This window comes from Colius striatus, chromosome 26 (assembly GCF_028858725.1).
Source record: "Colius striatus isolate bColStr4 chromosome 26, bColStr4.1.hap1, whole genome shotgun sequence".
Classification (NCBI taxonomy): domain Eukaryota; kingdom Metazoa; phylum Chordata; class Aves; order Coliiformes; family Coliidae; genus Colius; species Colius striatus.
The window spans coordinates 3,969,142-3,996,248 of NC_084784.1; the positions used below are offsets into that span (position 1 = coordinate 3,969,142).

At 64.1% G+C, this 27,107-nt stretch overlaps 4 protein-coding genes across 5 annotated transcripts; 1 reads left to right on the forward strand and 3 right to left on the reverse strand.

Moving 5' to 3' along the window:
* Positions 1-771: 771 nt before the first annotated feature.
* On the forward strand, positions 772-11,924 carry EVI5L (ecotropic viral integration site 5 like). 2 transcript variants are annotated; one of them, XM_062015582.1, is made up of 20 exons: positions 772-934; positions 4,780-4,983; positions 5,412-5,601; positions 5,749-5,973; positions 6,386-6,460; positions 6,702-6,827; positions 7,218-7,361; positions 7,538-7,627; positions 7,803-7,900; positions 8,019-8,079; positions 8,204-8,257; positions 8,798-8,830; positions 9,280-9,420; positions 9,517-9,645; positions 9,729-9,869; positions 9,979-10,131; positions 10,372-10,518; positions 10,786-10,881; positions 10,953-11,048; positions 11,342-11,924. In XM_062015582.1, exons 2-20 carry the CDS (start codon positions 4,835-4,837, stop codon positions 11,525-11,527), a joined length of 2,334 nt encoding a protein of 777 aa, XP_061871566.1. In that variant the 5' UTR covers positions 772-934; positions 4,780-4,834; the 3' UTR covers positions 11,528-11,924. The 2 variants fall into 2 exon arrangements, with proteins under 2 accessions (XP_061871566.1, XP_061871564.1); XM_062015580.1 differs by lacking the exon at positions 8,798-8,830 and having other exon boundaries at positions 773-934.
* A 310-nt stretch (positions 11,925-12,234) lies between these two features.
* Positions 12,235-15,527, reverse strand: TGFBR3L (transforming growth factor beta receptor 3 like). Its single transcript, XM_062015339.1, has 7 exons — positions 15,255-15,527; positions 13,485-14,150; positions 13,077-13,227; positions 12,897-12,986; positions 12,721-12,822; positions 12,506-12,570; positions 12,235-12,347 (listed from the first exon to the last, which is right to left on the reverse strand). The coding sequence occupies exons 1-7, from the start codon at positions 15,525-15,527 to the stop codon at positions 12,291-12,293; spliced, it is 1,404 nt and encodes a 467-aa protein (XP_061871323.1). The 3' UTR covers positions 12,235-12,290.
* On the reverse strand, positions 15,140-20,633 carry MAP2K7 (mitogen-activated protein kinase kinase 7). Its single transcript, XM_062015341.1, is given in 18 exon segments — positions 15,140-16,450; positions 16,635-16,680; positions 16,766-16,908; positions 16,995-17,060; positions 17,062-17,076; positions 17,214-17,393; positions 17,492-17,599; positions 17,771-17,875; positions 17,877-17,891; positions 18,157-18,213; positions 18,215-18,271; positions 18,363-18,388; positions 18,391-18,512; positions 18,622-18,688; positions 18,691-18,765; positions 19,314-19,341; positions 19,343-19,362; positions 20,387-20,633. Coding segments are annotated over 18 exon segments (1,392 nt in total). The 5' UTR covers positions 20,511-20,633; the 3' UTR covers positions 15,140-16,312.
* Positions 20,634-21,463: 830 nt separating this feature from the next.
* Positions 21,464-24,008, reverse strand: LOC133627901 (atherin-like). Its single transcript, XM_062015342.1, is given in 10 exon segments — positions 21,464-21,485; positions 21,802-21,839; positions 21,842-21,898; positions 21,900-21,938; positions 22,123-22,234; positions 22,396-22,486; positions 22,745-23,018; positions 23,449-23,620; positions 23,664-23,941; positions 23,943-24,008. Coding segments are annotated over 10 exon segments (1,134 nt in total). The 5' UTR covers positions 23,994-24,008.
* Positions 24,009-27,107: the final 3,099 nt, after the last annotated feature.

Below are 27,107 nucleotides of genomic sequence, written 5' to 3' on the forward strand. Positions count from 1 at the left end.
GAAGATTCCTCCTTCCATCCAATTTCGCCTTTTTTGATCCCAAATTTGAGGGAAGTTGAGGCCAAAGTTCTCTCCAAGGTGGCCACTCATGCCCTTGGGGCTCCAGCACCTTCCCAGCGGAACGGAGGCTGTTTTGGGTCAAAGTACTGTGAATTCATCCCCCACCCGCATCTCCAGGACGGGCAAGGCCTCTCAGTGCCCCCGTATCCCTGTCCCTGGGAGCTGGGCGCCCTGTGGGATGAGGAGCATCCCACCTTGCCACAGAGCCGCCCTCAACCACTCGATGCCTCGGGCCGGACCCGCTGAGCACCGAGGGGCCCGGGAGCCCCCAGCAGAGCGGCGGGCAGCGGGACCGCGCCCCTCACCGGCCGCCGCGCCTCTGCCCAGGGCGATTCGCCCGCCAATCAATCCCCAACCCATCCGCCCGGGGGCGGGGCGATGCCGGCCTCTCCTCCGAGATGCGGCAGCCTATTGGTCACTTTGCCTGTCCATCATCGCCACCTGCACCTGCCATTCGCCACTCAGGCGCACCCCTTCTCAGAGGGAGGGTGGGGAGGGAGACGCAGCTTTTTGACTCATTGTCCATCAACCGCCGCCGAGACGCCTCATTGGCTGGCCGCACAGCAAGGCGGGCTTTCCAGCCGGCCGCAACCACCTCATTGGCTGGAGTCGCGCGGAGGGGGCGGGCGGAGTTGAGGAAGGTAGCGCTCTGATTGGCTGAGGGGCGGAGCCGCCTGTCAGTCGGTGTCAGTCAGGGCGGCGGCGGCGGGATCGGGACCGGGACCCCCCCCACCCCCCACCCCCCTTCATCTCTCCTCATGGCAGCGGCGGGGCCCGCGGCGGCCGCGGCTCCCGCTCGGCTCCAAGCGGCGGGGGGAAACGGGGGGACCCCCACTCGGCGGCAGCCGTCGGTCGCCATGGCAGCGCCTCGCAGGTAGGAGGGGCCGGGATCTACCCCCGCCCCCCCGGGGGGGGGGGACTGCCTCCCTCCCTCAGGAATGAGGGGTGACCCCCACCCCGGAACCCCCCCGGGGGGGTCCATAGGGAGTGACCAGGTTCCCCCTCCCAAGGCTTAGGGGGAGGACTGGGGCTAAACCCCTCTGAGGGGTGCGGGGGTATTTGGAGGTGACCCCCCTGGAGTGGGGTTAGCACTGGGGGTAAAGCTCCCCCCAGGAAATGAGGAGGGGGTGTCTATGGGGGCGATAGTTTGGGATAAACAGCCCCCTCCCCCAGTCTATGGAGGGTAACAATTGGGATTGGCCCCCCCAGATGGGCGTTAGTTGGGGGTGCCATGCATGCTTCTGGAGGTACCTGCCTATATGGGGGGGGGCACTGGCATAATCTTCCCCCTGGCTACGGGGGGGCTGGGGGCTTGACCCCTCCCTGGTGGGAATCACAGAGATGCCCCCCACCATGCTATGTGGGGTAATTTGGGGGGCGGAGGTGCATCGGGGATGCTCCCCACACACTATGGAGGCATTAGGGTGCCTCCTCTCAGAGAAGGGGACATTGCGGGGGGGTCTCCCACTACTATTCCTCCCCCCGACTGTTTTGTTGCTCACCCCCCTGCATTGCTGCCTGCCGGGGGCTGCGCTCCTGTGTGCAAAGAGGGTGTTGTCCCTCGATTGTTTTTCCCTTAAAAAAATGAGATTTGGGGTAAAAAATTAAAAGAGGGGGAGGTGGTGTTTGCGGCAGCAGCCCCCCCCCATTATGGCTGCAGTCCCCCAAATGTCATTTACTGGGGGGGGGGGGGGGAAGAGTCTTTTATCACGCTTTCCATCCCCGCTGTCCACCAGCCTCCCTGCACCCTCCCCATCCATGGGGACTGCGGTTGAGGGGCGTCCCTGGCTGCCCCCCAAACACACGCTCTCCCCCCGTCCCTCCCTCCCGCAGCCACCCCAAAGATGGAGCGGCTGCAGCCCCCTGAGCCGCGGCTTTGTGCCGGCCCCGGCGCGCCAATCCCTTTGGGTTCAAACCCAGCCATTTCAGCTATGCTGGGACGACTCTGGCTTTTCCATCAAATTACAGGGTTTCTTTCCCCAAAATTCCCTTTGTAATCTCCCCTCTCCTGCTTTTTTTTCTCCCCCTGCTGCTTTTCTATCAATCAGGGCTTCACCGGCGGCATTTTAATCCCCACCACCACCAGCAGCCTGGATGGGGGGGAGGATCCCACCTTATATTGATGAAAAAACCCAAAAGGCACCAAGCACACACGATTCTGGGCTCACTTCAACCGATTTAGGACTGTGAAAAACACAAAAATCACCAACCAAGTGGCATTTGGGGTAGTTTTCTCTCCCCCAAGCCACATTTGGTGGCTGGGGAAGGGGGGTGGGGGGGATGTGGTTTCCTCACTCTGTTTTGGTGCTGAAATCAGGTTTGATCTGTTTTTGGTCAGTTTTAAACGTGGTGACATTGGGGGGGGGGGGGGCATTTTAGCTTCAACCCTGACAACAGCAAAAAATCGCACTGTTTAAGCCCATTTTTGTCCATTTTCCTCATTTTTCTGCCAGCTGCGGCTGCTGGTGAAGCTCCAGAATGTCCCGTGGAGGTATTTGTGGTTTAATCATTATTTTTTTATGCTCTAATAATTGGAGTTTCTGGCAAATGGGTGGATTTTCGATGGGTTTACAACGGTGTCACTACCTAGTGCCTTTAAATATTGTTGCTGAAACTGGGGGTGAACTTTTAAGAGGCGGCAAAAGCAGCACACCAAAACAAAATCAAACCACCAAAAAGGCTCACAGATGTAGTAAAAATGGTGCAAAAAAACCCCAAAATCGGACTGAGACACTGAGAAAACAACGTAGGAAATACTGTTAAAATGGGGTGAAAAAGGGGCAAAACACTGGTGCAAAAATGGGTGGAAAAGGCACAAAAAGGGGTGGAAAAGGAATAAAAAGGGGCCAGAAAAGGCCCCAAACATTGTGAAAACAATGTGAGGCTTCCCAGAAAAACTGGGAAAATGGGTCAAAAAAGCTACAAAGCAGCAGATTTCACGTGCAAAGAGGAAAACTTTAGCATGTTCCTCCCCAAAACGCTCTGGCTCAAGGTCTTGACCCCACTGAAACTGGGGTTTTTTGGTTTTTACAGTTTGACTTGAGCAAGAGTATTCTGGGGGGAAAGGAGGAGACACGAGGTTGATGTTTTGGGACTTTGGGAACGACGAGGACCCCACGACCCCCCATCACACCCAAAATCTCTTTTTAAGCAACCCCCCAGCCCAAATGTGCCCCTTTTTTGGGCCGGTTTCCTACAGAATCCAGGTGTCACAGTAGCATTTCTAGGCCCATTTCCACCATCTGTTTCCCCCCACTCTCAATTTTCTCAGTGCCTTTTTCAGCCCTCCAGATAGTTCTTTTTCCTCCCAATTAATGCTTTTTCAGCCAATTTCCATACCCATCACCTCCAGAACGAGTTCTCAGCACACTGGGGAGCCCTCAAGGACAACGACCACCATCTCCTTTCATCCATACTGGAAAACCAACAGTATTTCACCCAAAAAAACAAAAAGCCAAAACAAAACAAATCACTAAAAAAATTCAACTTGTGTTTTTTCCTTTTTTTCCCAGTTCCACCTTTTTTTCCCCCCACAGGTCTATTACCAGCCTCCCAGCTCATTTTTGGATTGAAATCATGCGTTTTGGCCATCTCGTGCTCATCCATGCATGGTTGTTGCTTTTCTTCCTTCCCCCAACTTTGTTTTGGGCCATTTCAGGCCATTTTTGTGACCCATTGAACCCTGTCAGCAGCCAAAACTGACTTTTTTTCCCCTTAAAACAGTGTTTTGGGCCAGCAAAGTCTTGCAGATACATATTAATTATGAAAAAAACCCTGAATTTTTTCAGACAAAGGCACTGCTGGACAAACCCTTGGTGGGACAGGGCTTTGAATTAAATACCATTAAATTTAATTAAATACAATCAAAATCTAGAATTTCCTGCTGAGCAGGCAAGTCCCATCAACAGCTGACCCAGTTCTTCCTCGCCCCAAAGCTGTGCTGTTAAATATGGCAGGTTTAGGGACAAAACCATTAACCAAACAGGAAGGGATCATCCCCATCTATACAGCTGCAGTCATAAGAAATGCAGGGTTTTGGTTAAAACCTCCTTAAATTACAGGTTCATCCACCCAAATGAAGCCCAGATCAGGTAACTCACACATTCACATCCTTCAGGTGCTGCTGCTTTTCCTTTCTTTCCTCCACTTTCTTCACCTCCTTCAGCATCAACTGAAGGTTTCATTTTGCAGACTTTTGTGTTCTTTTCATCACCAAAAAGAGAGTTTTTCAACCCCTAAAAAAAAAGCCTAGATCTTGAGGGATCCCAGCCCCAGGTGATCCTCAGCAGATCCTCTGTTAGAGGTGCTGCTGGAACTCTTTTTTTGGAACAACCCACCATTTTCCATCCCATTTCTACCCTCCCCTACAAGCCCAAACCAGGACTCATTCCTCCTCAGGGCATCATTTTTACACAAAATACCCCCAAAATGGGCAAAGTGGGGGCTGTCAACCCCTAAAAACCAGTCCCCAGCTTTCTGGTAATGCTTTTCCCCTGCATTGTCCGGTTCCTTCCCCAAAATGGGGGTGGACTGAGCTCAATCCCCATTTTTAGGCTGTTCTACACAGGGCACACTGGTTGACTGTGAAAATTTGGCTGAAATGGGTTTTTTTGGGGGAGGGAATCAAGCAAATACCTCAAGGGGCTGCAAACCCCATTTCCTGTCGGATTGGCTAAAACTGGGGGATGGTTTAAAAAGAGATTCTAAAATCTCTTCCAGGTGAGAGCCCGAAATCCCGGCGGGGTCCTGGCACCCGCCCCCAGCGCCCCTGGCCATGGCATCCCCGGCCGTCAGCCCCGACTCGTCCTCGCACGAGGGGCTGTCCTCCCTCACCTCGGCGCCGGCCTGCTCGCCTGCCTCCGACTCCGAGAACCTCAGTCCCGACGAGCTGGAGCTGCTGGCGAAGCTGGAGGAGCAAAATCGGTGAGTCCTCAGAAACTCTTGAGCCCCTTGCACCACTTCTTGTAGGGATTTCCCTCGAAATCGCAGGTGCTGGGGCAACAACCAGATGCTAAACCGTGCTGAAGCAGGGCCCACCTAAATCAGGTCACACCGAAAACATGTGTGATGCATTACAGAAATACATGGGGAACTGTAAAAATGGAGGATTAATAAAAGCAGTAAGTGATAAATAACAAAGCCACCGTCTTTGGTTGTACATTCTGAGCCTGGTTTTGGGGGAATTAGTCCTTTTTTGGGGACGGTTTTGCTGGAGTCTCTCCTTTGGGGCAATCTGGGGGGAACAGCTGCTCATTTGCAATGGTTTTGGGTAAATCTCTCCTCCTTTGGCACAGTTTTGGAGACTCTCTCCTCGTTTGGAGGCTTTTTGAGGCTGTCTGTGTCTCTCTCAGGCTACTGGAGGCCGACTCCAAGTCAATGCGCTCCATGAACGGCTCGCGCAGGAACAGCGGCTCCTCCTTGGTCTCCAGCTCCTCGGCCTCCTCCAACCTCAGCCACCTGGAGGAGGACACCTGGATCCTCTGGGGCCGCATCGTCAATGAGTGGGACGAGTGGCGGAAGAAGAAGGAGAAGCTGCTGAAGGTGAGGAACCCCCCACAGCTTTACTTCTAACTCCATTTTTAACCCTACTGCAAAAATCTGCAGCTTGGTCTTTGCTGTGCCGTGACAGGATCAATCTCCTCACTCCTGAGGAGCTTCCTCACCTTCTTGAAACCCATTTTTCTGCAGGAGCTCATCCGCAAAGGGATCCCCCACCACTTCCGTGCCATCGTCTGGCAGCTGCTCTGCAGTGCCACCGACATGCCCGTCAAGAACCAGTACTCGGAGCTGCTCAAGATGTCCTCTCCCTGCGAGAAGCTCATCCGACGGGATATCGCCCGCACCTACCCGGAGCACGAGTTCTTCAAGGGCCAGGACAGCCTGGGCCAGGAGGTGCTCTTCAACGTCATGAAGGTAACGGCTTCCCTGGAACCTCAGCGGATCTTGGCTGCAACCCAGACGCCGTCTTGGGCTTTAAAGCTCTTTGAAGTGGGTATTAATCTTTGATGGGTTTGGTTTTCACCACAAAGTCCTGGAACTGGCACTTTTCTGGCAGCAGGACCTCATTCCCCGCCCGTCCCAGGCCTCGTTTGCTCCTGTCGAGTTTTCACTCTGAATTAAGAAACAAATAATTGAGTCTTTTTGGGGGTCTAAATTCAAGTTTGCAGCAGCATCCTGCTCACAGGGGGTGTTGCCAAACAGATGAACAAAGAGCAGGTTTTCATGGAGTGGTCAGGGCTTCCCTCCACCGTTGGTCTCCCTGGGTGGTGGCCCAGCCAGTGCCCCCTCCTCACATCTATTTCAGAGGTTTTTTTACTCTTTCCAGGCCTATTCACTGGTGGACAGGGAGGTTGGGTACTGCCAGGGCAGCGCCTTCATCGTGGGACTGCTGCTCATGCAGGTTTGTGAGGACCCCATAGCAAGGAGGAGCTGCTGATGGGTTTTCTCTTGATCCTCAGGAGCAAAATGGGCTCATTTCCACCACTCAGCTTAACTCCTAATGGATTTAAACTCCCCTCTTCACATTCCACTTCACCTAGGGACGTTCCAGCATGTCCAGTCTCGCCCCACGGGAAGAGGCTCTGCATCCAGGGCTGCCAGCAGAGGTTTAAGGGGAAATTTGTGTCCTTTTGGGTCTCCAGATGCCTGAGGAAGAGGCCTTCTGCGTGTTTGTGAGGCTGATGCAGGAGTACCGCTTACGGGAGCTCTTCAAACCCAGCATGGCTGAGCTGGGGCTCTGCATCTACCAGTTTGAGTACATGCTGCAGGTAGGTACCACCCAACATCCCCCAAAACACTCAGAGTGGTGGGAAGCAGGGGGCAGAGACAGGGGACAAGTGCAGGGAGAAGAGGGAGTGAGGTGGAAGCTCCTGGTTCCTCTCATGGAGCTCGTGTCCAGCAGCACTGAGATCCCAGGGACATCTGTGAGATGCTCTGAGGACCATGATGTCTCAAGGGGTACATAACGCCCCAGAGCACCTCCATGAGATGCCCCAGGGACCATTCATGAGACCCTGAGCACCACCCACAAGCTCCCCCCCGATCAAGAGACCCCCTTAAGACCTCATGTACCTGTTCAAACCTCAGCATCCACAAATGACCCCTAAAAACATCCACCATTCCCTGCTTCTCTTCCATTCTCCCTTTCTTACATCCAGGAGCAGCTGCCAGAGCTGAACATCCACTTCCGCTCGCAGAGCTTCCTCACCTCCATGTACGCCTCGTCCTGGTTCCTCACCCTCTTCCTCACCACCTTCCCTCTTCCCGTGGCCACGCGTGTCTTCGACATCTTCATGTACGAGGTAACTCGGCTGCCGCCAGCGCTGTCAGTCACAAACCCCCCACTGCAACACTTCCCCTGGGGACATGGGAACGCTCTCCCCCACACCAGCTGCTCTGGCTTGGGGGGTGAAAGGCCCCAAACCCCAGGTGGGAAAGGCCACAGCGTGGAGAGGTCAAGTGTGGAAACTTCCTGCAGGGTCTGGAGATCGTCTTCCGTGTGGGGATGGCACTGCTGCAGTTCAACCAGGCAGAGCTCGTCCAGCTTGACATGGAGGGCATGTCCCAGGTACCTGCTGCCAGATTTTGGTGGGGAGTGAGCCCACAGGACATGTTTTGGGGTGTATTTGTCCTACAGAGCCCATTTGGGGGGTGTTTTACCCCACGGGCCCCACTTTGGGGCTGGTTTAGGCATCGGGGCGTGTTTTCGGGTGGCATTTCATGGCCGCTTTCTGCCCCCTCAGTTCTTCCAGAAGGTGATCCCCCACCAGTTCGACAGTTGCCCTGACAAGCTCATCCTCAGGGCCTTCCAGGTCAAGTACAACCCCAAGAAGATGAAGAGGTGAGAGAAGGGAGGTGGGTTTCTGCGCTCACCTGGTTGCCCCCCAGCAGCCATGGGGCACGGGGTGGGGGTCTGGGCCCTGTCCTCGCATCCCAGCACGTCCCTACGTCCCATGCAGGCTGGAGAAGGAGTATGCTGCCATCAAGAACAAGGAGATGGAGGAGCAGATCGAGATCAAGGTAAGACAAGGCAAGTCTTGGCATCCTGTGGCCTCTTTCAGACAGCCCCTGGGCCACTGGAACCACACACGGGCTATCAGCCTCCCCCCTGGGGCTGACTCTTCCCCCATCTTCCACCTCCCAGCGCCTCCGCACTGAGAACCGGCTGCTGAAACAGCGCATCGAGACCCTGGAGAAGGTGAGCCCCATGGCCAGCACCCCAAAAACCCCCTGGGAGCAGCCAAGCCCCGCTAGGGACACCCCAAACTCCTTGTGGGGACACCCAGACCCCCCTGGGAACAGCCAAACCCCGTGTGGGCACCCAAAGTCCCCCCTTGGAGCGCCCAAACTCCCTGTGAGCACCCAAAAGCCCCCTTGTGGGCACCCATCACCCAGAGATCCCGACACTCATGGGTGCGACCTCCCTTTGACACGCTGCACCCCCAGAATTCTCCCCCTCACAGCACCACTTTGGTGCAAAAACAGGAGATTTAAGTCCAACAATCATTTTCCTGTCCAAAACCTCCCTCTGGGGAGGGTCAGAAACACCTCAACATAGACAAAAAACCCACCACACTGAGGGGAAAAAGAACACTAAAACCTCTGAAAGCCCAAGCGAGGGGCTGCAGGAAGGTTACTGGGTGCCTCTGCCTCTCGACTTCTCTCGCTGCCTTCGTCCCCTCCGTCCTCTTCCTCATGTCTCTCCTCTCTCTCCCTCTCTCCTCGCCGGCGGCCGCAGGAGAGCGCGGCTCTCGCCGACAGGCTCATCCAGGTAGCGTCAAAACCTCCCCTTTCTCTCTGCTGTTTTTTTTCATCCCTTTCCGCCGTATTTTGCTTCTGGCCTGTCTGCGTCTGCCTCATTTTGGGGGAGATTGCCCGTTTCTGGGCTGTTCTCCAGAGGCTCCCGCACACCTTCGCTGCTTTTGGGGCCTGGGGAAGCAGCCTCTGGGGGGGAAACAGAGAGGTTTGGGCCTGGTTTTGGGTCTTGACGGCACTTGGCATGGCACTTCAGCCGAGGTGGGGTGGAAAGCGCCGTTTTAGGGGTTTTCCCCCAATTTGGAGGATTTGGAGGGAAAGTTGCGGGGTGAGTGTCACCCCCTTGTCCCAAACCTCACCCGCTGTGGGCTTCCATCACTCCTCGTCAGCCCCATCCCCTCCCAGCGCCATGGGGGCACTGGGGCTACTCAGGGCCGTGCGGTGACGCGTCGCTGCGGTCCCCAGGGGCAGGTGACGCGGGCGCAGGAGGCAGAGGAGAACTACGTCATCAAGCGGGAGCTGGCGGTGGTGAAGCAGCGCTGCACCTCAGCCACCGAGAACCTGCAGCGGGCACAGACCACCATCCGGCAGCTGCAGGACCAGCAGGTCGGTGTCCCCGCTGTCCCCGGGCGTCCCCGGCGCGGATCAGCCGGCACTCGGTGCTCATGTGGGTGGTGGGTGACACGTTGGGGTCGGTGACAGGGGAACCCGCGGTTCAGCGAGGAGTTTGTCACCCACCTGGAGACGGAGCTGGAGCAGTCGCGGCTGCGGGAGAGCGAGACCCTCGGCGCGCTGAAGGAGATGCAGGACAAAGTTCTTGACATGGAGAAGGTGGGGGCGGTGGGACCCCATGACATCCCCGCCGTGGGTGCCCTCCCCTCTGCTGTTCTTACCATGTCCCCGTGTCCCTGCAGCGGAGCAGTCTGCTGCCAGACGAGGACAATGTGCTGCGGCTGCAGGAGGAGCTGCAGGCACTGGCACTGCGCGAGGCCGAGGCCGTCAAGTCCCTGACCGAGCTGCAGCAGCAGGTGAAGGACCTGAGCGACAGCTGGCAGGTATGGACCCCCGGCCTCCCCTGCAGACCCCCGGCCTCCCCTGCAGGCCACCTGGGTCCCTCCTGGCTACCTGGGTGGCCTGTGTGCAGCTGAGGGTGCTGTGGCACAGGCGGGCCGGCCCGGTGGGCGCTGGAAGGAGTCTCCGCGGCGGGGCAACGCCAACGCGCTGCAGGAGGCCGTGGTGACCGCACAGCTGCGGGAGGCACAGGCACAGGCCGAGCTGCGGGCGCTGCGGCAGCGGGTGCTGCAGCTGGAGACACAGGTCAGAGCCCAGCGCACCCTCGGCTGCTCTGAGGGGTGACTGCTGATTTGAGGGGGACTGGAGGGTCGAGTGTCAGGCTGCGGTTGCTGAGGGGGTCGGTACTGGGGGGATGGCTGCTGATTTGGGGGTGCTGGGGAAGTGGGTGCAGGGTGCTGTCAGCCCCAGGGTCAGGTCTGGGTACAGGGGGGCTGCTAGGGGGGTGACAGGAGATGACAGGAGGTTGACAGGGCTGTTCCCCAGGGCCAGATCCAGCGCACGGTGCTGGGCCGTGCGGAGCGCACGTGTGCGGGGCTGCGGGAGCAGCTGCGGGTGGCGGCAGCGCAGAGCCAGGGGCTGCAGGCGCAGCTGAGCGAGAGCCACCGCAAACACGCCGAGGCCCAGTGCAAGGTGGGACCCTCGGAGACCCTTGGGGACGACCTTGGGGCACCCACAGCCCTTCCCCCGCGGCCACTTCTGTAGGGCCGAAGTGTCTCCTCTCTGTCCATGGGGTCCCCACATCCCCTCCAAGGGGTCCCTCTGTCCTCTCCCATGAGGTCCCAGTGTCCCCATTTCCCCTCCCTGTCCATGGGGTCCCCCATGCCCCCCGCACCAGGCCCCCCCAGGCTCCCCATGTCCCCATGGGGGGCTGTGACGCGGTGCCACACGTGTGCCCAGAGCAAGGAGGAGGTGATGGCGGTGCGGCTGCGCGAGGCCGACAGCATGGCAGCCCTGGCCGAGATGCGCCAGCGCGTCGCCGAGCTGGAGATCCAGGTGAGGGGGCCGTGAGGGGCCGGGGGCTGTCGGGGGGAGGACGGTCGCCCCTGACCCGCGTCCCCCTGCAGAGGGAGGAGGGGATGATCCAGGGGCAGCTCAACCACTCGGACGCCGCCCAGTACATCCGGCAGCTCAAGGACCACATCGATGAGCTCAAGGCTGAGGTGAGGCACCCACGGGGGCGGCGGCACCACAGGGCTGGGGGACCCCTCTCAGCTTCCCCATCCCCTGGGAAGGGTCCCTGATGTCCCCAAGGGCAGGACACTCTGGGGACAGTCCCCACTGCTGCTGTGCTGCCTCTGGGGCCGCTGGCTGTGGCCCCGTGGTGCCATCAGCGATGTCCCCAGAGCCGCGGTGCCGGGACAGCTGGTGACGGTGCCTCTCCCTTCTCTCTCCTCCCCCTCTCCCATCCTTTCGCCCCCCCCGGCCCCACCCCGTGGTGTCCCTGTCCCTGCAGATCCGGCTGCTGCGGGGGCCCTTGGCCTTCGGGGCCGTGGGGCTGAGCCCACACCTGGGGGAGGAGGATTCTCTGGGCTCCTCTGACGAGGAGCTGCCGCCCTTCGCCCTGACCCACGGGGACCTCGGGGACCTCATGGGTGACAGCAGCGACAGCGAGACTGAGGGGGCACCCACAGCCCCCTGAGCCACGGGGACAGTGACACCGAGGGGCACCCATGGCACCCTGACCTACGGGACACGAGGGACCCACCATCCCCACGGCACTTGGGGACGGGGGGGGGGACACCCCAGGCCCCACAGCACCTGTGGGATCCCGCCATGGGCTGGGGGAGCTCCTGTGCCCGGGGGGATCCCAGGACCTGAGAGGACCCCCAGGCTGCAGCCTGACGCCGGACTCTGGACCCAGTGGATCCCTGGGGGCAGTGAGACCCCCCACCCCGCCTCCCCCCCACAAGGACATGGCGGGATCCCGGACGTTTTGGGGAGTCTGATCAGATCCTGCCCTCCCCCTACTCCCCCATTGCAGTTTATACCCTGTACAGAAATACAAACACTGCGGGACAACAGGACCCTGCAAAGGACTGAAGTCTACCCAAAAACTCATCTGGGGCCCCAAAATCCCTCCAGTCACCCCCAAAACCCTGAAGTACACCACAAAAAACTGGGATGACCACAATCTGTGAGTGGCCCAAAATGCCCCACCAGGACTCCAAAACCTCTACAGTTCACCCCAAGAAATGTGCTGGGAGGCACAAAATCCCTGAGATCAGCCCCAAAGCTGGGATCCACCAGAACAATTGCTGGGAGATCAGCCTGAATTGGCCCCTTGGAACCCCAGAAACTCTTACATTCACCCCAGAGAGTCACCAAGGACCGCAATAACCACGTGGGTGGGGGGTGTCAGCGCCTTTATTTGCCCTCCCCAGCGATGGGGGGAAAGGGGGGGCTCAGGGTGCTGCTGAGGGGCTCCCGCGTGGAGGCGGCTTTGGGCTGATGGTCCTGAGCTGGGGGGAAGGGGAGGAGAGGCTGATGCCACTCCCCGGTAACTGCATCCCCCCAGTGCCCCCCCGGATCGTTCCAGTGCCCCCCCCCCAGTATTCCCAGTTATCCCCTGTTGCGTTCCCAATATACCCCCTGCAGAGCTCCCAGTATGTGCCGGTACCTGTCCCCCCCTGGGCTGGGGGGCAGCGCTGGAGCTGCGGGGGGCTGGGGGGCGCCGGGGGGCAGCTGAGGGCAGAGGACAGGGGGCAGCAGTCAGCAGAAGGGGGATTGGGAAGGTCCAGGGGGCGGGGGGGGGAACATCCCGGTGCGCGGGGGATGTCCCAGGGAGGAGGATCTCGGGGTCTGGGGCGGGGGGAGTCCCGGGGGAGCCCTCACCTGTGCGTCTGTGCACGAACCAGAGCCCCCCCGCCAGCGCCGCCCCCACCGCAAAGGCCCCGAAGGACACGGCGGCCACGACCCCGGGGGGCACGGCGGAATCTGGGGGGGGAGGGGCAAGAAACGTCAGATGGAGCCCGGAGCGCCCCCGGCCGCCCCCCGAACCGAGCACTCACCCGCGGGGGGGGTCCGCGGCCGATCCCGCGGGGACAAGGGCGGGAAGCGCAGAACGGGGGGGGGCGGTGGGAACGGCACGGCGGCAGCACCTGCAATTGGGGAGGGGGCGGTGACCGAGGGACACCGGGGAACGGGAGGGGGCGATTGGGGGTCTCGGCTCGGAGGGGACCGTCCCGGACCTGGTTTGGGGGTCCCCGCAGGGCCGAGGGTCACGACGATGGGGCGAGTGACGGTGCGGAGCGATCGGCCGCGGGGGCGGGGCCCGGGGAGGGGGCGGGGCCCGGCTCCGGAGGCTCCGCCCCGCGCGCGCGCGCACGGCTGCGCGCGACACTGGGAGCGGGGGGAGGGGGCAGCGCTTCAGCTCGATGCCCCCCCCCCCAATTTACCCGCCCCCGGTAACAGCCCCCCCCCCCGCCGGGAGCCCCCCGCACCGCCAACTGGCCGGGCGCGGTGACTCCCCCCCGCCTCGTGCCCCCCGCTCCCGGTGCCCCCCCGTTACCTCATGACCCCGCCGCCCCCGACTCCCGGCGGACCCCTCCCCTTCCCTCCTCCCGCCCCGCGGCCCACCCCTAACCCCCCCCCCGTACCGGCGGCAGCCCATCCGCGTGGCCTCGGCGGCTCCCCCCGGCGCGGCAGAGCCGGAGGCGGCAATGCAGGAACTGCAGCGGCTCCGGGAACCGGGGGGGCAGCAGGAAGGAGAGGAGCAGCCTCCGCCGCGGCCCCCCCGCGCCTCCCGCCGCGTCCCCCGCCGCCCCCCGCGCGGCGCAGCCCCCCCGCAGCACCACGAGCGGCCGCGGGGCCGGGCCGGGCCCCGAAACCGGAGCGGGGGGGCCCGGGGAGGAGCGCGGGGAGACGAAGCAGCGGCGGAGAACGAAACCCAGTCCGGGCGGGGCGCGGGAGAGGGAGACCTTGGGGGGGGGACACGGGGAGGTGTCACCGGAGATCGGGACAAGGACCGGGGGGCTGATGGGGGCAGGGTCACGGGCGGGCACGGGCGGATGAGGGGAGCGGGAGCAGGCGGGGAGGTGCGGGGCTGGATTACCGCGGTTATGGGAGCACCGGGAGCACAGGGAGACCCTGGAGGGGCGCCCGGGAAGTGTCACCCGTGCGGGGGATCCAGGTCCCTCCCGTGTCCCCGTGTCCCGCACCTGCACGAAGACTCGTCCCCCGGCCGGCACCGCGCGCGGCCCCGGGGCGGGCGGGAACTCGGGAGAAGCGGAAACGTCCAGGCGGAGGCGGGGGCGGCAGCGCGGCTGCGGGGACACGCGTGAACCGCAGCGCTCCCCGCTCACCCCGCGCCCCCTCCCACTGACCCTCGGTGCCTACCCCCACGCAATGCCCCCCAGTTACCCCCACTGAGCTCCGACTACCTCCCCCCCTTCCCAAAACACCGCACCCCGGCCCTCTCCTCCCCCCACCCCCGACCACAGTTCCCCCTCTCAGTGCTCCCAGCTACTCCTCCAGTATCATCCTCCCAGTATCCTCAGTCACCCCGCCGTACACCCAGTGCTCCCCCCAGTGTCGTTACCCCTCGGTGTCCTCGCAGACCTCCCAGTTCCTCCTCCCAGCGCTTCCCGTTCCACCCCCACTCACCCCAGGCTGGTCCCCGCTGCAGCGTGGTCTCGGGGGGCTCGGAGGCCCCCTCAGCTCCCCATGGTCACCCCATGGCCAACCCGGGGGGGGCCCTGCGGACAGCGGCACTTCTGGGTCCCCTCCGTGTCCCTCCAAGGACCCCTCCCGCACCCGTGTGCCCCCCACACATACCTGCGGGCCCCCCCCTGGGCAGCAGCAGCAGGAGGAGGAGGGGGCTCCACCTCGGCGCCATGGGGGGCCCCATGTGTGTCCCCTGGCAGGGACCAGGTCCCCAGCGCTGTCCCCAGGTCCCACCCACACCTGAGCAGGGGGAGCCACACACCACACGACCCCTCCCTCGAGGCCACGGTCTCCCAGGTGACACCACCCGGCCTTGGGCTGCAGGGACATCACCCGGGGGAGGTGTCACACGCAGATGTCCCTGTGCCCACACCTATCCCCGTGTCCCCATCAGCCCGTGTCCCACTGTGCACCTATCCTCAACGTCCCCACATCTCCCCCCGTGACTCCCCCCCCCCCTCCCCCTTGTGTCCCCCCACCCCAGACTTTCCCATCTCCTTCCCTCTCACCATCCCCCAACCCCCCTCTTTGCCATCTTCTGGTGTCCTCACACCCTGTCCCCGATGTGCTCAGAGCCTGAGGCAGCCCCTCGGGTTCCACATGCGCATTTATCATCATCATAATAATTAATAATAATAATTAATAATGACAGTAAAGGGGGGGAGGCGCCGCCCGTGCCCACACTGCACTGAAACCGCGCCCACTGCCACCGTGGGGACACGGGGGGACATGGCCCCCACACAGCCCCCAGCCCCGACTGATTGTCGCTGCGTGGCCTCGCGCTGGCCCCGTGGCCACGTCACCCCTCCTGGGGCCACTGTCACCCGTGGGGCTACCATGGGGCTCGGCCCCGTGTCACCATGTCTCCACCTCGTCCTTGTCATGTCCTGGTGCCGCGTCCCCACGTTGTCCCCATGTCCCATCCCCGTGACGTGTCCCTGTGCCACATCCTCGTGCTCTGTCACCGTGTCACACATTGTCCCTCTGCCACGTCCCCGTGACGTTCCTGGTGCCACGTCCCCATGTTGCTGTGTCACGTCCCTGTGCCGTGTCCCCACACTGTCCTCATGCCATGTCCTTGTGCCGTGTCCCCATGTTATCCGTGTCACATCCCCATGACGTGTCCCTCTTGTCACATCCCCGTGTCACCATGTGTCCAACTGTGCCATGTCCCCGCGCCATCGCTGTGCCGCTGCTCCACGTTGTCCCTTGTGCCACGTCCCCAGGGCCACCTCGGCCTTCAGCGCCGTGTCCCCACATCACATCCAGCTGCCACCTCTCTGCTGTGTCCCCACGTTGTCCCTCATCATCACGTCCCAGTGTCGGGTCTGTCTCGTCCTGCATCCTCGTGCCACTGTCACCCTGCCAGTCCCCGTGCCACCTCGTCATCCCTCTGCGCGTCGTCCTCCAGCCCTGTGCCACATCCCTGTGCCATCGTCTCCACGTCCCAGCCCTGTGCCACATCCCGAAGCCACGACCTCATCTCACATCCCGTGTCCCGGAGTCACACCTGCACGTCCCATCACCTGCGCCGCGCCAGGTCCCCAGGTCACGTCCTCAGTGCCAGCTCCTGCTGCCACCTCCCGCTGCCTGTTGCACACCAGGAGGTGCTGGGACACGCTGGATTCAGGCCGCGCCGGGACACGTGGGGACACAGCAGGACGGGCTGTGCTGGGCAGGCGGCGGCCGGCGCGGTGGCTGTGGCGGGGCCGTGGCCGGGGCCCCGAGCCGTGGTGCCGCGGGCGGCGCGGGCGGGCGGGCGCTACCTGCTGAAGAAGGGCAGGTGGTGCTGCCCGAGGCCGCCGCCGGTGCGAGGGGACTCTGTCTTGGCCATCACGTCCTTGAACCAGGTGGCCACGTCCACCTCCAACGTCTCGTAGCGCTTGATGAAGGTGTGTTCCTGCGGGGGGGAGGGGTGAGCGTGTGGACACGGGGGGCACACGGATGGGGCACAGAAGGGAAACGGAGACAGACGGGGCCAGAGCCACGGGAACACGGGGACACAGGGACATGGGGCGAGGACACACGTGGGCGCAAAGAGAGGGACAAGGACACACAACGGGGAAGTGGCCCCAGGAACTCACCAGTAACTTGTTGTACTTTGGTCTCTTCCTGTGGTCCTTGGTGAGGCTGTGGGAGAGGGGAGGGAGGTCAGCGCCTTGGGCACACCCCAGGGACACGAGGGGACACAGGGCCGGGGGCACTTGTCACCCACCAGTCCCTGACGAAGGCCTGGAAGTCCCCGGAGAAGCCCATGGCCGGCGGCAGCAGCGGCGGATCCTCCTGCAGCACCTTCGTCAGCACCTCGAAATCCGTCTTACAGTTCTGGTACGGGAACTGCCCCGTGGCCAGCTCCACCTGCGCAGACACGGGTCACGGGGAGGGGACGTGGGGACACGCTGGGGACAACGGGGAGGGGTTGTGGAAGCAAACAGGCAGCTCACCAGGGAGATGCCGAGGCTCCAGACGTCGGCGCGGATGTCGTAGTCAGGTTTGGTGGGGTCGGGGGGGGTCGATGCGCTCGGGCTGGGGGAGGGACGGACACGCACAGGCTGTGGGACAGCGCAGGCACTCCCGTCCCCCCCCCAGCCTCCCGAGAGGACCCCCAGAACACCCCCAGACCCAGGGACGCCCCCCTTCCTCCCCCCCAGCCCCCTGCTCACGGCCATGTAGGCGGCGCAGCCGGCGCTGCGTGTCTTGGCCTTGGAGTCGACGAGGCGGCCGCTGATGCCGAAGTCGCAGAGCTTGACCTGTCCCCGCTCGTCCAGCAGGATGTTGGAGGGTTTGACGTCACGGTGGATCACCCCGTGCTTCTCCTTCAGGTAGAACAGGGCCTTGACGATCTATGGGGCGGGGAGGGCAGGGAAAGGGCAGGTCAGGGGTGGGGGGCTGCCCCAGGGCACCTCCCCAACCCCCCGCTGCCCCCCCCGCCCCCCCTCACCGCCACCGTCATCTTGCCCAGGATGCGCTCGGGGATGGGGCCCTGGATGCGCTTCTTGAGCTTCTCGGCGCAGGTGCCCATCAGCTCCATGGCGATGAACACGTCGGTCTGAGGAAGAGCAGCGGGTCGGGGGGCGCGGGGCAGGGGGTACGGCCCAGGGGGTGTCCCACCGCGGGACCCAGAGCCACGGGCTGCCCCACGGCAGGACCCAGGGACGGGAATGGGGGTGCCCCCCCCAGCCCTCAGCCCCACGGCGTGTCCCCCCCGGCAGGTGCGTACGTTGGTGATGAAGGTGCCGAAGCACTGGACGATGTAGGGACAGTCATGGCTCTTCAGCACCACGTCCAGATCCATCAGGATCCGCTTGTTCTCCTCACGGTTCCTCCGAGCGCCGCATTTGCTGCCGGCACAGAGCGGGCGATGGGGGGTCATGGGGGTGACGGGAGGTCAGGGGGTGGGGGGGTGTGCGTGGGGTCAGGGGGGTTCAGAGGGGTGATAGGGGTCGGGGATGTGTGGGAGGTGATGAGGGGTCAGAGGATGTGTGGGGGGTGATGGGGCGCCAGGAGGTGGTGAAGGGTCAGGGGGTGTGAGGGGGGGTCAGAGGGCTGTGTGGGGGGTCAGAGAGGGCGTGTGGGGGTCAGAAGGGGGCGGTGTGGGGTCCCCACCTTCACGGCAATGACGTGCCCGGTCTTGCGGAAGCGCATCTTCCAGACCTGGCCGCAAGGTGCCACTGCCGATCTCCCCGAGGTTCTCCAGGTCGTTGATCTCTGCCTGGTAGCGCTGGGGGGACACGGGGGGTTGGGGGGAGCAGCTGGGGTTCAGAAGCCCCCTGTGTGCTCCATATTCCCCCCGTGCTGCCCCCCACACTCACCTGCCCCCCCACAGTCAGGTACCCGTCTGCTTCATGATCTCCTGCAGCTTCTGTCGATCTCCAGGCTGGGGGAGGAGAGAGTGGGGCTCAGCAATCAGCACCAAGGGGATCCTGGCTGGCTGGCCAATCAGCACACATGGGATCTCACAGCTGGGCCAATCAGCAACCAGGGGTTCCTGCGTTGCTGGCCAATCAGCACACGACTCTGGGGGGTGTGGGTGGTGGTCTAAGGGGTCCCAGGGGTGGGGGGGGGTCTCACCTCTCCAGGCTGCGGGGCACCAGGAAGGGCGGCTGGGGCAGCCCCAGCATGTGTCGGGGCCGGGGCAGGGGGCGGGGGGCGGCTGAAGGCCCTCGGGGGGTCCAGCCCGACCCCCCCCATCGCTCACCAGTGGCAGCTGCAGCGCTGGCGGGGGGGGCAGAGAGACCCCATCAGCTCCTCCCGAAACACTGGCACCTCCAAAGCCTCCCCCAGCACCCCCAAGGCCCTCCTCAGCACACCCCAGTCCACCACCCACTTCAGACCTTCCTGCCCTGCTGGCCCCTTACCCCCCCCCCCCCAAAGTTCCCCCCTCCCGCCCCCCGCTGCAGCCCCTCATGCGGGGCCGCGGCCGGCATGCGCCGTGGGGCCCAGGCCATGCGCCCCACGGGGCCGGGGCCGGGGCACACTCCATGCGACAGCCACGTGGGGAGAGGGGGCTGGGGGGAGCACGGCTGGGGGTAAGGAGGAAACACACACACACACACACACACAGAGGATGAAGCTCCAGAGTGGGAAAACTGAGGCACGGTGGGGGGAGAGTTAGGATGAGGGGGGTGACCTGAGGTGAGGGACACACAGACGTGGGGGTGTCCCCAGGGAGGGGGATGGGGGGTCAGGGGTGTCAGGGGGGTGTTATTTGGGGGGGTGGGATGCAGGAGGGGTCCAAGCGGCGGCGGGGGGGGGGGCGGTACCTGCTCGCTGGGACGGAGCGGGAGCGGGGGCTTAGGGTGATGACGATGACTGGATTTGGGGAGGGGGTGTGTGGGGGGGTTGGGGGGAGGTGGGGGAGGCAGGGGGAAAATAACAAAAATGGGGGAAAATAAAAAACAAAGGGGGGAGAAATGAAAAACAATAAAAAGGGAGAAAAAACACGAACCAGTAAATCACAACAGGAGACAAAACTGAGGTCACCGAGGGGGGACGGATGGGAGTCAACTGGGGGGTGTGGGGAGCAGAGGGGGCAAGGGAGAATGGTACAGGGAGGGTTGGGGTCTGCCCGACACCCCCGGCCCGGAAAACGCTGCTTTTTGACCCATCACGTTGTGGGAAAAGGTGGGAAACCCTCGTCTGGCACGTTGATGGGTTCCCCCAGCTCCCAGAACAAACGTTCCTACCTGGGGGGGGGAGGTTGGGGGCCCCCCCCCCCAAAAGTGGCTCCTCAGTGGGGTAACGGCAGTGGGGATCCTCCCGCGCCACCCCTCGAAATAACCCTCTTCCGGTACTCCCAAACTGCCCCAATCCCAGAGACCCCCCTCTGCTCCCCACCTGCTACCCAAATGCCCCCAGTACCCCCAAACTGCCCCAATCCCAGAGATTCCCCCCACCGGCCCCAACTGCCCCCAGCACCCCCAAAGTGCCCTGTCTGCCCCAGCACCCCCTCGAAGGGCTTCAGTTGCCCCCTGATGCCCTCAAAGAGCTCTGTCTGCCCCCCGATACTCCTCAAGCGCGACCACCAGTTCTCCCCACAGGCCCCGCCCGCCCCTCACGGAGCCTCCTCTGCTCCCCCCCGGCCCTGACAGGCCTCCGGAGCCCCCAGCACCGCCCCCGATTCCGCGGACCTGCCGCAGCCGCCCCCACCACCCCTCAGCGCCTCCGCTCCGGTGCGACACCCCCGACGGCCCCCCAGCCCTGCCGCAGCCCCAGCCCCCGCGCCCGGCCCCGCCGGTGACGAGGCCCCTCCGCGCCCCCCGCATCGCCTCAGCCGCCCCCGCCTGGGGCCTGCGCCGCGCGGCTCCCGCCTGCTGCCCCCCGGCCGGGCTCTTACTGGGCCGTGCCCGGGCAGGACTGATGTCGAGGTTGAGGTCGATCCTGCGGCGGGCCTCGCGGTTCTCTTGCTTGAGCTTGGCCTCCAGCCGGGAGAGCTTCTGCTCCAGCGAGGACGCCGCCATCTTCCCCCCTCAGACCGGGCCGCCGCCGCGCAGAGGCACAAACAGCGCTGTGCGCATGCGCCGCGGGCCCCCCGCGCAGGGCTGCGCGCGATGCTTTGCGGCCTCTGCCGGCCACCATCCGGCCCGGCGGCCGGCTTCGGGCGGTGAGGTGCGCATGCGCACAGCGGGAACGCCTGGCGCGCGCACCGCGCCTTCGCCCGGCAGCAGTACGCATGCGCAGAGCGGGCAGTGCTGGCAGCGGCAGCGCCCCCTGGCGGCGCGGGGAGGCGTCAGCTCAGGCACCGCCTCCCATTGAGACCCCCAACCAGCCCCCGCCCCCAACCCGAGGGTCCAGGGAACCCCAGGTACAGGGGATGCGTCCTCCTACACCAGAGCCTCCAGCCCCCGCCCCAGGCGTCCCACTGCCCCCCCACAACCCGTTCCCCCAGCCCCCCCACCGCCCCTCCCCCCACCACATCTTTTTCTCTGTTTTGTTTCATTTTTATTTAAAAAAACCCCAAACAAGCCAGGCCCGGGCTAGGGGAGGGGCACAGACCACCACTGGGAGAGGGGGTGAGCTGGGGCGAGGGCAAGCCCCCCTTGTGGCAAAGGGGGAGTGGGGGGCAGCCCCCAGATTCAGGTGAGTAGGGGAGGGCACAGGCTGGGGCAGGTTAAAACATTCCCGGGCAGCAGCCCCCAACCCCTCCCGTCACGATAAAAATCCCCCCCCCGCCCCAAGAAAAAAAGGGGGGGACTTCCTTTAAAAAGGCCCCCCAAAATGAGGGGTGACCCTCTAAAAGTGAGTACCCCCCCCAATGCGGGGTTACCCACCCCGAGGTGCCCCTCCTCTCCAAGGGAGGGGGCACTCCCCCTCCCAAAGAGGGTCCGTCAAGCAGAGGGGTGTTCCTCCCAGGGTATCCTCCCCAAAGAGACGAGGGGGGTCCCTCCAGCACTCTCCCAAAGAGAAGTGACCCCTAGGAGAGAGACAGAGACCACCTGCAAGGAGGGGATGAACACCCAATGACAAGCGAAGGCCCCCCCAAAAACAAGGGGGACACCCCCAAGGGAGGGGGAGCCCTCAAAATGAGAAAAGGAGCCCCAAAAGAGAGGGAGGAGAGCCCCAAAAACAGAGGAGCCCCCCAATGCGCCCCCCTACAGTCTCTGTGTGCAGCAGTTGGGGGTCACCCCACCTTCGGGGGTGTCCCTCCCGGATACCGGGCTGCCCCCCCACTGCTTTGGGGGGTGGTCACCGCCCGGTTTGGGGGGGGTCCCTCAGGCGGGGAAGAGGCTCCGGGGGGGGGCTCATCCTCACGGAAGTCGGCTGCGCTGCAGCAGTTTGACATGGTGCTCTCGTAGATCTTCAGCGCGGGGCCGAGGCGGATGGAGGAGGCCGGTGTCAGCACGTCCGCAGCGGCGGCGCATCAGCAGCAGCGCCTTGCCGTCGATCTCCTGCAGAGGGGGCAGACGGGCTGGGGGGCACTCGGGCTGGGGAGGGGGCACCCACGGGGCAGGGGGGAGGCACCCTGGGGGGGTGGTCAGGGAAACGGAGGAGGGTGGGAGAGGGGAAAGGGGAGGTTTTTGGGGGGTACCCAGGGGTTGGGGGGCGCTCCTGGGGAGGTGAGGGGGCACCCACCTGCTCCTGGAAGGCTCCAGCCTGCTCGGGGAAACCGGCCTCCGTGAAATAATCCACCACGTCCCGCACTGACCACGTCACCGGGTCAGGGGCCTTGTCCCGCCGGGATGGGCTGCGGCAGACACCGAGACACCGTCACAGGGGACACCGAGACACGGGGCACGGGAGGCAAAGCATCACATGTGGGGGAAGCAGGGGGATGGTGACCCTGAGGGGAGTGACAGTGACACGGGGTGGCATGCACACGGTGGTCCCAGGACCCCCCAGACTCACGTGCAGCCCAGGGGGGGGCCGTCAGCTGGGGGTCCCGGTCGCCCCGGGGACAGTGGCACCGAGGGCTCGGCCCCGGCCAGGGCCGGGGACACTGTGGGGACAGCAAAAGGGGGTGATGAGACTCACAATGACCCCCAAACTGCCCCTTCAGCACCCCATAACTGCCCCTCCAGAGCCTTGATCCCCCAAACCGCCCCCCCCAGTATCCCATAACCATCCCCTAAACTAACCCCACAGCTCCATCATCCCCACATCTGCCTCCTTTGACCCCGAAACTGCACCCCGGTGCTTTGATCCCCCCCAAACTGCTCCCCTGACCCCCCAGTCTCCAGAACCCCAGGGGTCTCACCTGCTCTGTCGGGCTGCCCGAAGGCTCCCTCCTTTTTGAGGGGGGCCAGGTGATGACAAGCGCTCTCCCCCGGGGAACAGGCCTTGGGCTGGGGGGGCCGCTCGGGGGGAGGCTGCCCAGGGGGGCGAAGGAGGGGTCCCCCACGTCCCTCGCCGTTCACTTGCCGGGGGGTCCCCCCATCTTCTGAAGCCTCCGAGCCTGTCCCATCTTCCTCTTCATCATCCTCCTCCTCCTCCTCCTCTCTTGCCGAGGCTTCCGTGCTGCTGCAGGGGGGCTGGGGGAGGGGAAAGGGGGTATAAAGAGGGGGGAGGTCTCTCCCAAAATCTGGGACACTCCTCCAAAGCCAGCAGCCTTAGTCCTGTCCCAAGAGGTCATCTTAAACCTGGGACAGCCCCCCAAAGTTCTGCAGCCCCCTTTCCCCCCAAATCCCCTCTCCCCGAAGGCAGAGACCCCTTCACCCCTCCCGCAAAGCCTGGGACCCCTAAACGTCCCCTCGGAAGTGACCGCTTCACCCCGGGGGGTCTCACACACCCCCCGCGGCCCCCCACGACACCCCCGATGCCCCCATCCCTTCACGGGTCCCCTCTGCCCCCTCCCCCGGGTCCCGCCATCGCTCTCGGTCCCTGATCCCCCCAGATCCCCAGACCCTCTCCCCGATCGCCCCTGTCCCGGCACCCCCCGCCCCCCCCCAGCCCATCGCTCACCTTTCGGGCCCTTCCCGCGGCCCCTCGGCCTCGCTCGGCGCGGGCCACGGCGATGGTGGCGAGCCGGGTCCGCTCCAGCCGCCCTCCGCCGCTCCCGCCGCCGCCTCCCGGAGCGGATCCGGAGCCTGCCGACCCCCCCGCGCCCCCCCCCATCCACCGGGACCGCCGACCCCTGCAGCCGCCCGCGGGTCAGTCGCCCGTCGCCGCCGAGGTACCGGGCGGCATCGCGGAGGCTGACGGGCGGCTCGGCGCGGCGCGGGGGGGGCGGCGGCGGCGGCGGGCTGGGGGGCGCCGGGGGGGGCGCGGGGGGGCGGCGGGGCGGCTGCACGCGAGCGGCGTTGCGGTACGAGATGCTGCCCTTGTAGCTGACGCGGAGCACGGCCCGTTGCTGGATGAGCTTCTCCAGCTCGGCCCGCGTCCGCTCGGGCTCGGGGCCGTGTCGCCGCCGGACCATCCGGCAGATCCGCTCCAGGTCGGGACGCGCTTTCCGGGACCCGCAACGAATCGATCGTGTCTAAAATCCACTCCTGGTACCGCGGTACCATCCGGGCCCGGCGGCGGCGGCGGCGGCGGCCCCGCCATAGCCCCCCCCCCCCCGCCCTTTCCACACTCTCCTCCTCCTCCTCCTCTTCCTCCACCTCCTCCCTCCGCCCCCCCCTCCCCTCCCCCCCCCTCCCGCCCCGCCGTGGGCTCGCACCGGCCGCCGCCCGCTCGCCCGCCCGCGCGCGCGTTTAAGGAGGAGCCGCCGCCGCCGCCGCGCGCCCCGCGCGCGCCTTAAGGTGGAGCCGCCCCGCGCGGCACCGGACGCCCCGCCCCTGACCCGAAAGCCACGCCCATTAACCCGAAACCACGCCCATCGCGCCAAAGCCACGCCCACTCACCGGTAACCCCGCCCCCGGCGCCGGGGCACCGCCCTCTCGCGGTAAGCCACGCCCATCTCCCTTAGCCCCGCCCATCGCCCGGAGCTCCACCCCCCGCGCTTCCTCCTCCCCCAGACCCAGGAGCCAATCCCCCCTCCCCCAGCCCCCATTGTGTCCCTCCCAATTCCACGTGTTCCCCCCAATTTTCGAGGTCTCAAACCCCCACTGCACCCCAATTCCGAGCCCCCCCTCCCCAACCTGCCCAGGAGGCTACCCACGTGTCTCCCTCTCATGTGTTTGTCTCACACACGTTTATAACAGACCTGGGGGCAGCAAATCTGCCCGACAAAGTGCCCTGGGGGGGGCAAATCTCTGCCCTGCATTAGGAATAGTAGTTGTAGAGGAGCACGTGGAGGTACCTGAAGGTCAGAACGATTTGTTCCACATAAAACCAGGAATGGGGAAACCTGGAGGGGGAAGGAGGTCAGGGGTGAGACCTTCCTAGAGACCACAGATCCCCTGGAGACCCCAACACCCCCCCAGGCCTGCTTTGCCACCCCCAAGACCCACCCACTCACCTGAAACAGCCAGTGTGGTACAGGTGGGAGAATATTTCCCCTCCTGGGATGCTCTCCATCCAAATGACAGGTTGGAGTTGTCCAGCGACACACACACACAACTTGGGAACAGGACGGGGGAGTCATATGGCATCTCCATCCCCACCATGTCCCCATTCCCCCCAGTGTTCCCAACATCCTCACTCCCTGCTGTCCCCGCCCCAGCATCTTCTGCTCAGTGAAGGTCTTCATGGCACAGGACCCAGTGTGTGGATGCTCTCCAGGGGGTTCATATTCACGGGGGCCACCAGCTCAGCTCCTTCACTGTGGAGGGGAAGAGATTGAGGGCGCCAGTGCCAGCCCCCTCCCCAAATCCCCCTAACCCGCCCCGTTTCCCCTCTCACCATCTTCCATTCTGTGTCCATTGACCTCGAGGGTCACAACTTCCCAAAACACAGCTGACCCCCGCACTTAGGGACCTCCCAGCACTCTGGGGTCCCTTTTTTGCCCTCCCAGTCAGAGCTGACCTTGGGAGGGCCCCTCCTGTCCCCCCATTGTGGTGTGTGTGTGTGTCCCATTTTGGGGTACCCCCTCTGTAGCACAGAAGCCTTCCCAGCAGCAGCCCCCACAGCAGCACCTGCACCCACAGCTGAAAGTCGAGGTCCCAGACCCCCACTGCCTGCCCCCCAGGGTCCATTGGCTCCCCTCAGAGCCCCTTCAGCCCCCCAGTTCCCCTCTCACTGTCCCTGGTACCGCCTGTGTCCTCGTTGCTATTGTTCCAGCAGTCCCTAGAGAAATGAGGGGGTGAGTCCTGCCCCGTCACGCCCTACCCGTGCCCCCCCCCCCCACCAAATCCCGGAGGGCACCCGGGTCCCGCCCGCCCTTCCCCATCCCACCCCTTCTAGGACCCAGGGGACGCCCGGCTGGAGCCACGCCTCGTCCCGTAAGCCCCGCCCCATGCCGAAGCCGAGCCAATCGGATTCCTCCGCTTTAAGCCCCGCCCACGCCCGCGCAGGCCCCGCCCCATGCCCGCCCACGCGCTCCGCACGTGCTCCCCGTTCCCGGCGGAGGATGCGGAGCGAGAGACCCCCCGGGACCTGCCCCGGGCGCGGCTCGCCCCGGCCCGGCCGCCCGCTCGCTGCTGCCCATCTCCCCTCCCATCTCGGCGGCCACGTCGGTGCCCGTGTCGGGCCACGGCGGCTCCGCCATCGGTCGATTGGTAGCGCCGCTCAAGCTGCCGCCGTCTCATTGGTCAAGCCCAGCCCTAGCGCCCGCCCCCTCGGAGCCGCTGGACTCGCACGGCCGCTTGTCCCGCCCCCGTGCGCCTCTCATTGGCTGGTGCGGGCGGCTGGGGGCGGGGCCTGGGCTGGGGGCGGGGCTCGTTAGCCCCGGGCTGCCTCTGTCGCTCCGGAGGGTTTCCGGTAGCCCCGGGCTACCTCCGTCGCTCCGAGACACTCCAGTAAGCCCCGGGGATTGCTGCGAGGAGCGGCCGCAGCTTGCGCGAGGCACCCCCACCCCCAGCACACCCCTAAGTGCTGTTAATTAGATTAATAAAGCCGTGTCCCCCTTCCCCTAATTAAGTCATCCGGGCTTTAACGAGTCCTATAATTAATTCGACTCCCTCACACACTTCAATTAATGACCTGATCATCAGCCTGCTGCTTAATTACCCCAGCTCATTAACATATGCTAAGTAGCTCTATCGCTAATTACTGTCATTAGCAGAGCTCCCTGCTGCACTGGCTCCTCTTAATTACTCTTTAGCGCGGGATGCCTCCCCCTCCCCATCCCCGTTAATGGGTTCAGTGAGCCTCAGCCCTTCCTCTCCAGGTGGAGTCCAGCCCGGTTTTACCCGTCCCCACCCCGCTCCATCCCGGGTTTTCCCCCCGTTCCCGGGTGGATCCATTCCGGGTTGTTTCACCCTTCCGCTCCGTTCCCAAGCGGATCCACTCCGTGTTTTACTCCCGGTCGCCCACCGGTGCCCCCCGTTCACTGGCCGCACTTAACAATCCGCCCCCCCCCCATTAACGACCCCTCACACCCTGCCTTCAGTTAAACACCCCCATCCCCTTCTCCCACCGCCCTTGGGGCGGGGCCGGGGGGCGGGGCCGGGGGGCGGGGCGTGTCGGGCGCGCGCCGCGGGGGGGCGCTGCCGCCGGGGGGGGGGTCTCGCGCCGCCCGCACCGCCCGCGCCGCGCGCCGCATGGAGCGGCCCCCCCGGGCACGCGCGCGCCCGCAGGTA

Coding starts and splice junctions, on each gene's coding strand:
- TGFBR3L (XM_062015339.1), bottom strand. CDS start 15,527: ATGTGTGACACGGTGACAGAGCACGAGGATGTGGCACAGGGACACGTC. Junction 13,228..13,484: donor ACGCGGATGGGCTGCCGCCG/GTACGGGGGGGG, acceptor CCCCGCTCCCAG/TGTCGCGCGCAGCCGTGCGC. Junction 12,348..12,505: donor CCCAGCCCAGGGGGGGACAG/GTACCGGCACAT, acceptor CCTTCCCCCCAG/CTCAGGACCATCAGCCCAAA.
- EVI5L (XM_062015582.1), top strand. CDS start 4,835: ATGGCATCCCCGGCCGTCAGCCCCGACTCGTCCTCGCACGAGGGGCTG. Junction 5,602..5,748: donor AGAAGGAGAAGCTGCTGAAG/GTGAGGAACCCC, acceptor ATTTTTCTGCAG/GAGCTCATCCGCAAAGGGAT. Junction 10,519..10,785: donor ACGCCGAGGCCCAGTGCAAG/GTGGGACCCTCG, acceptor ACGTGTGCCCAG/AGCAAGGAGGAGGTGATGGC.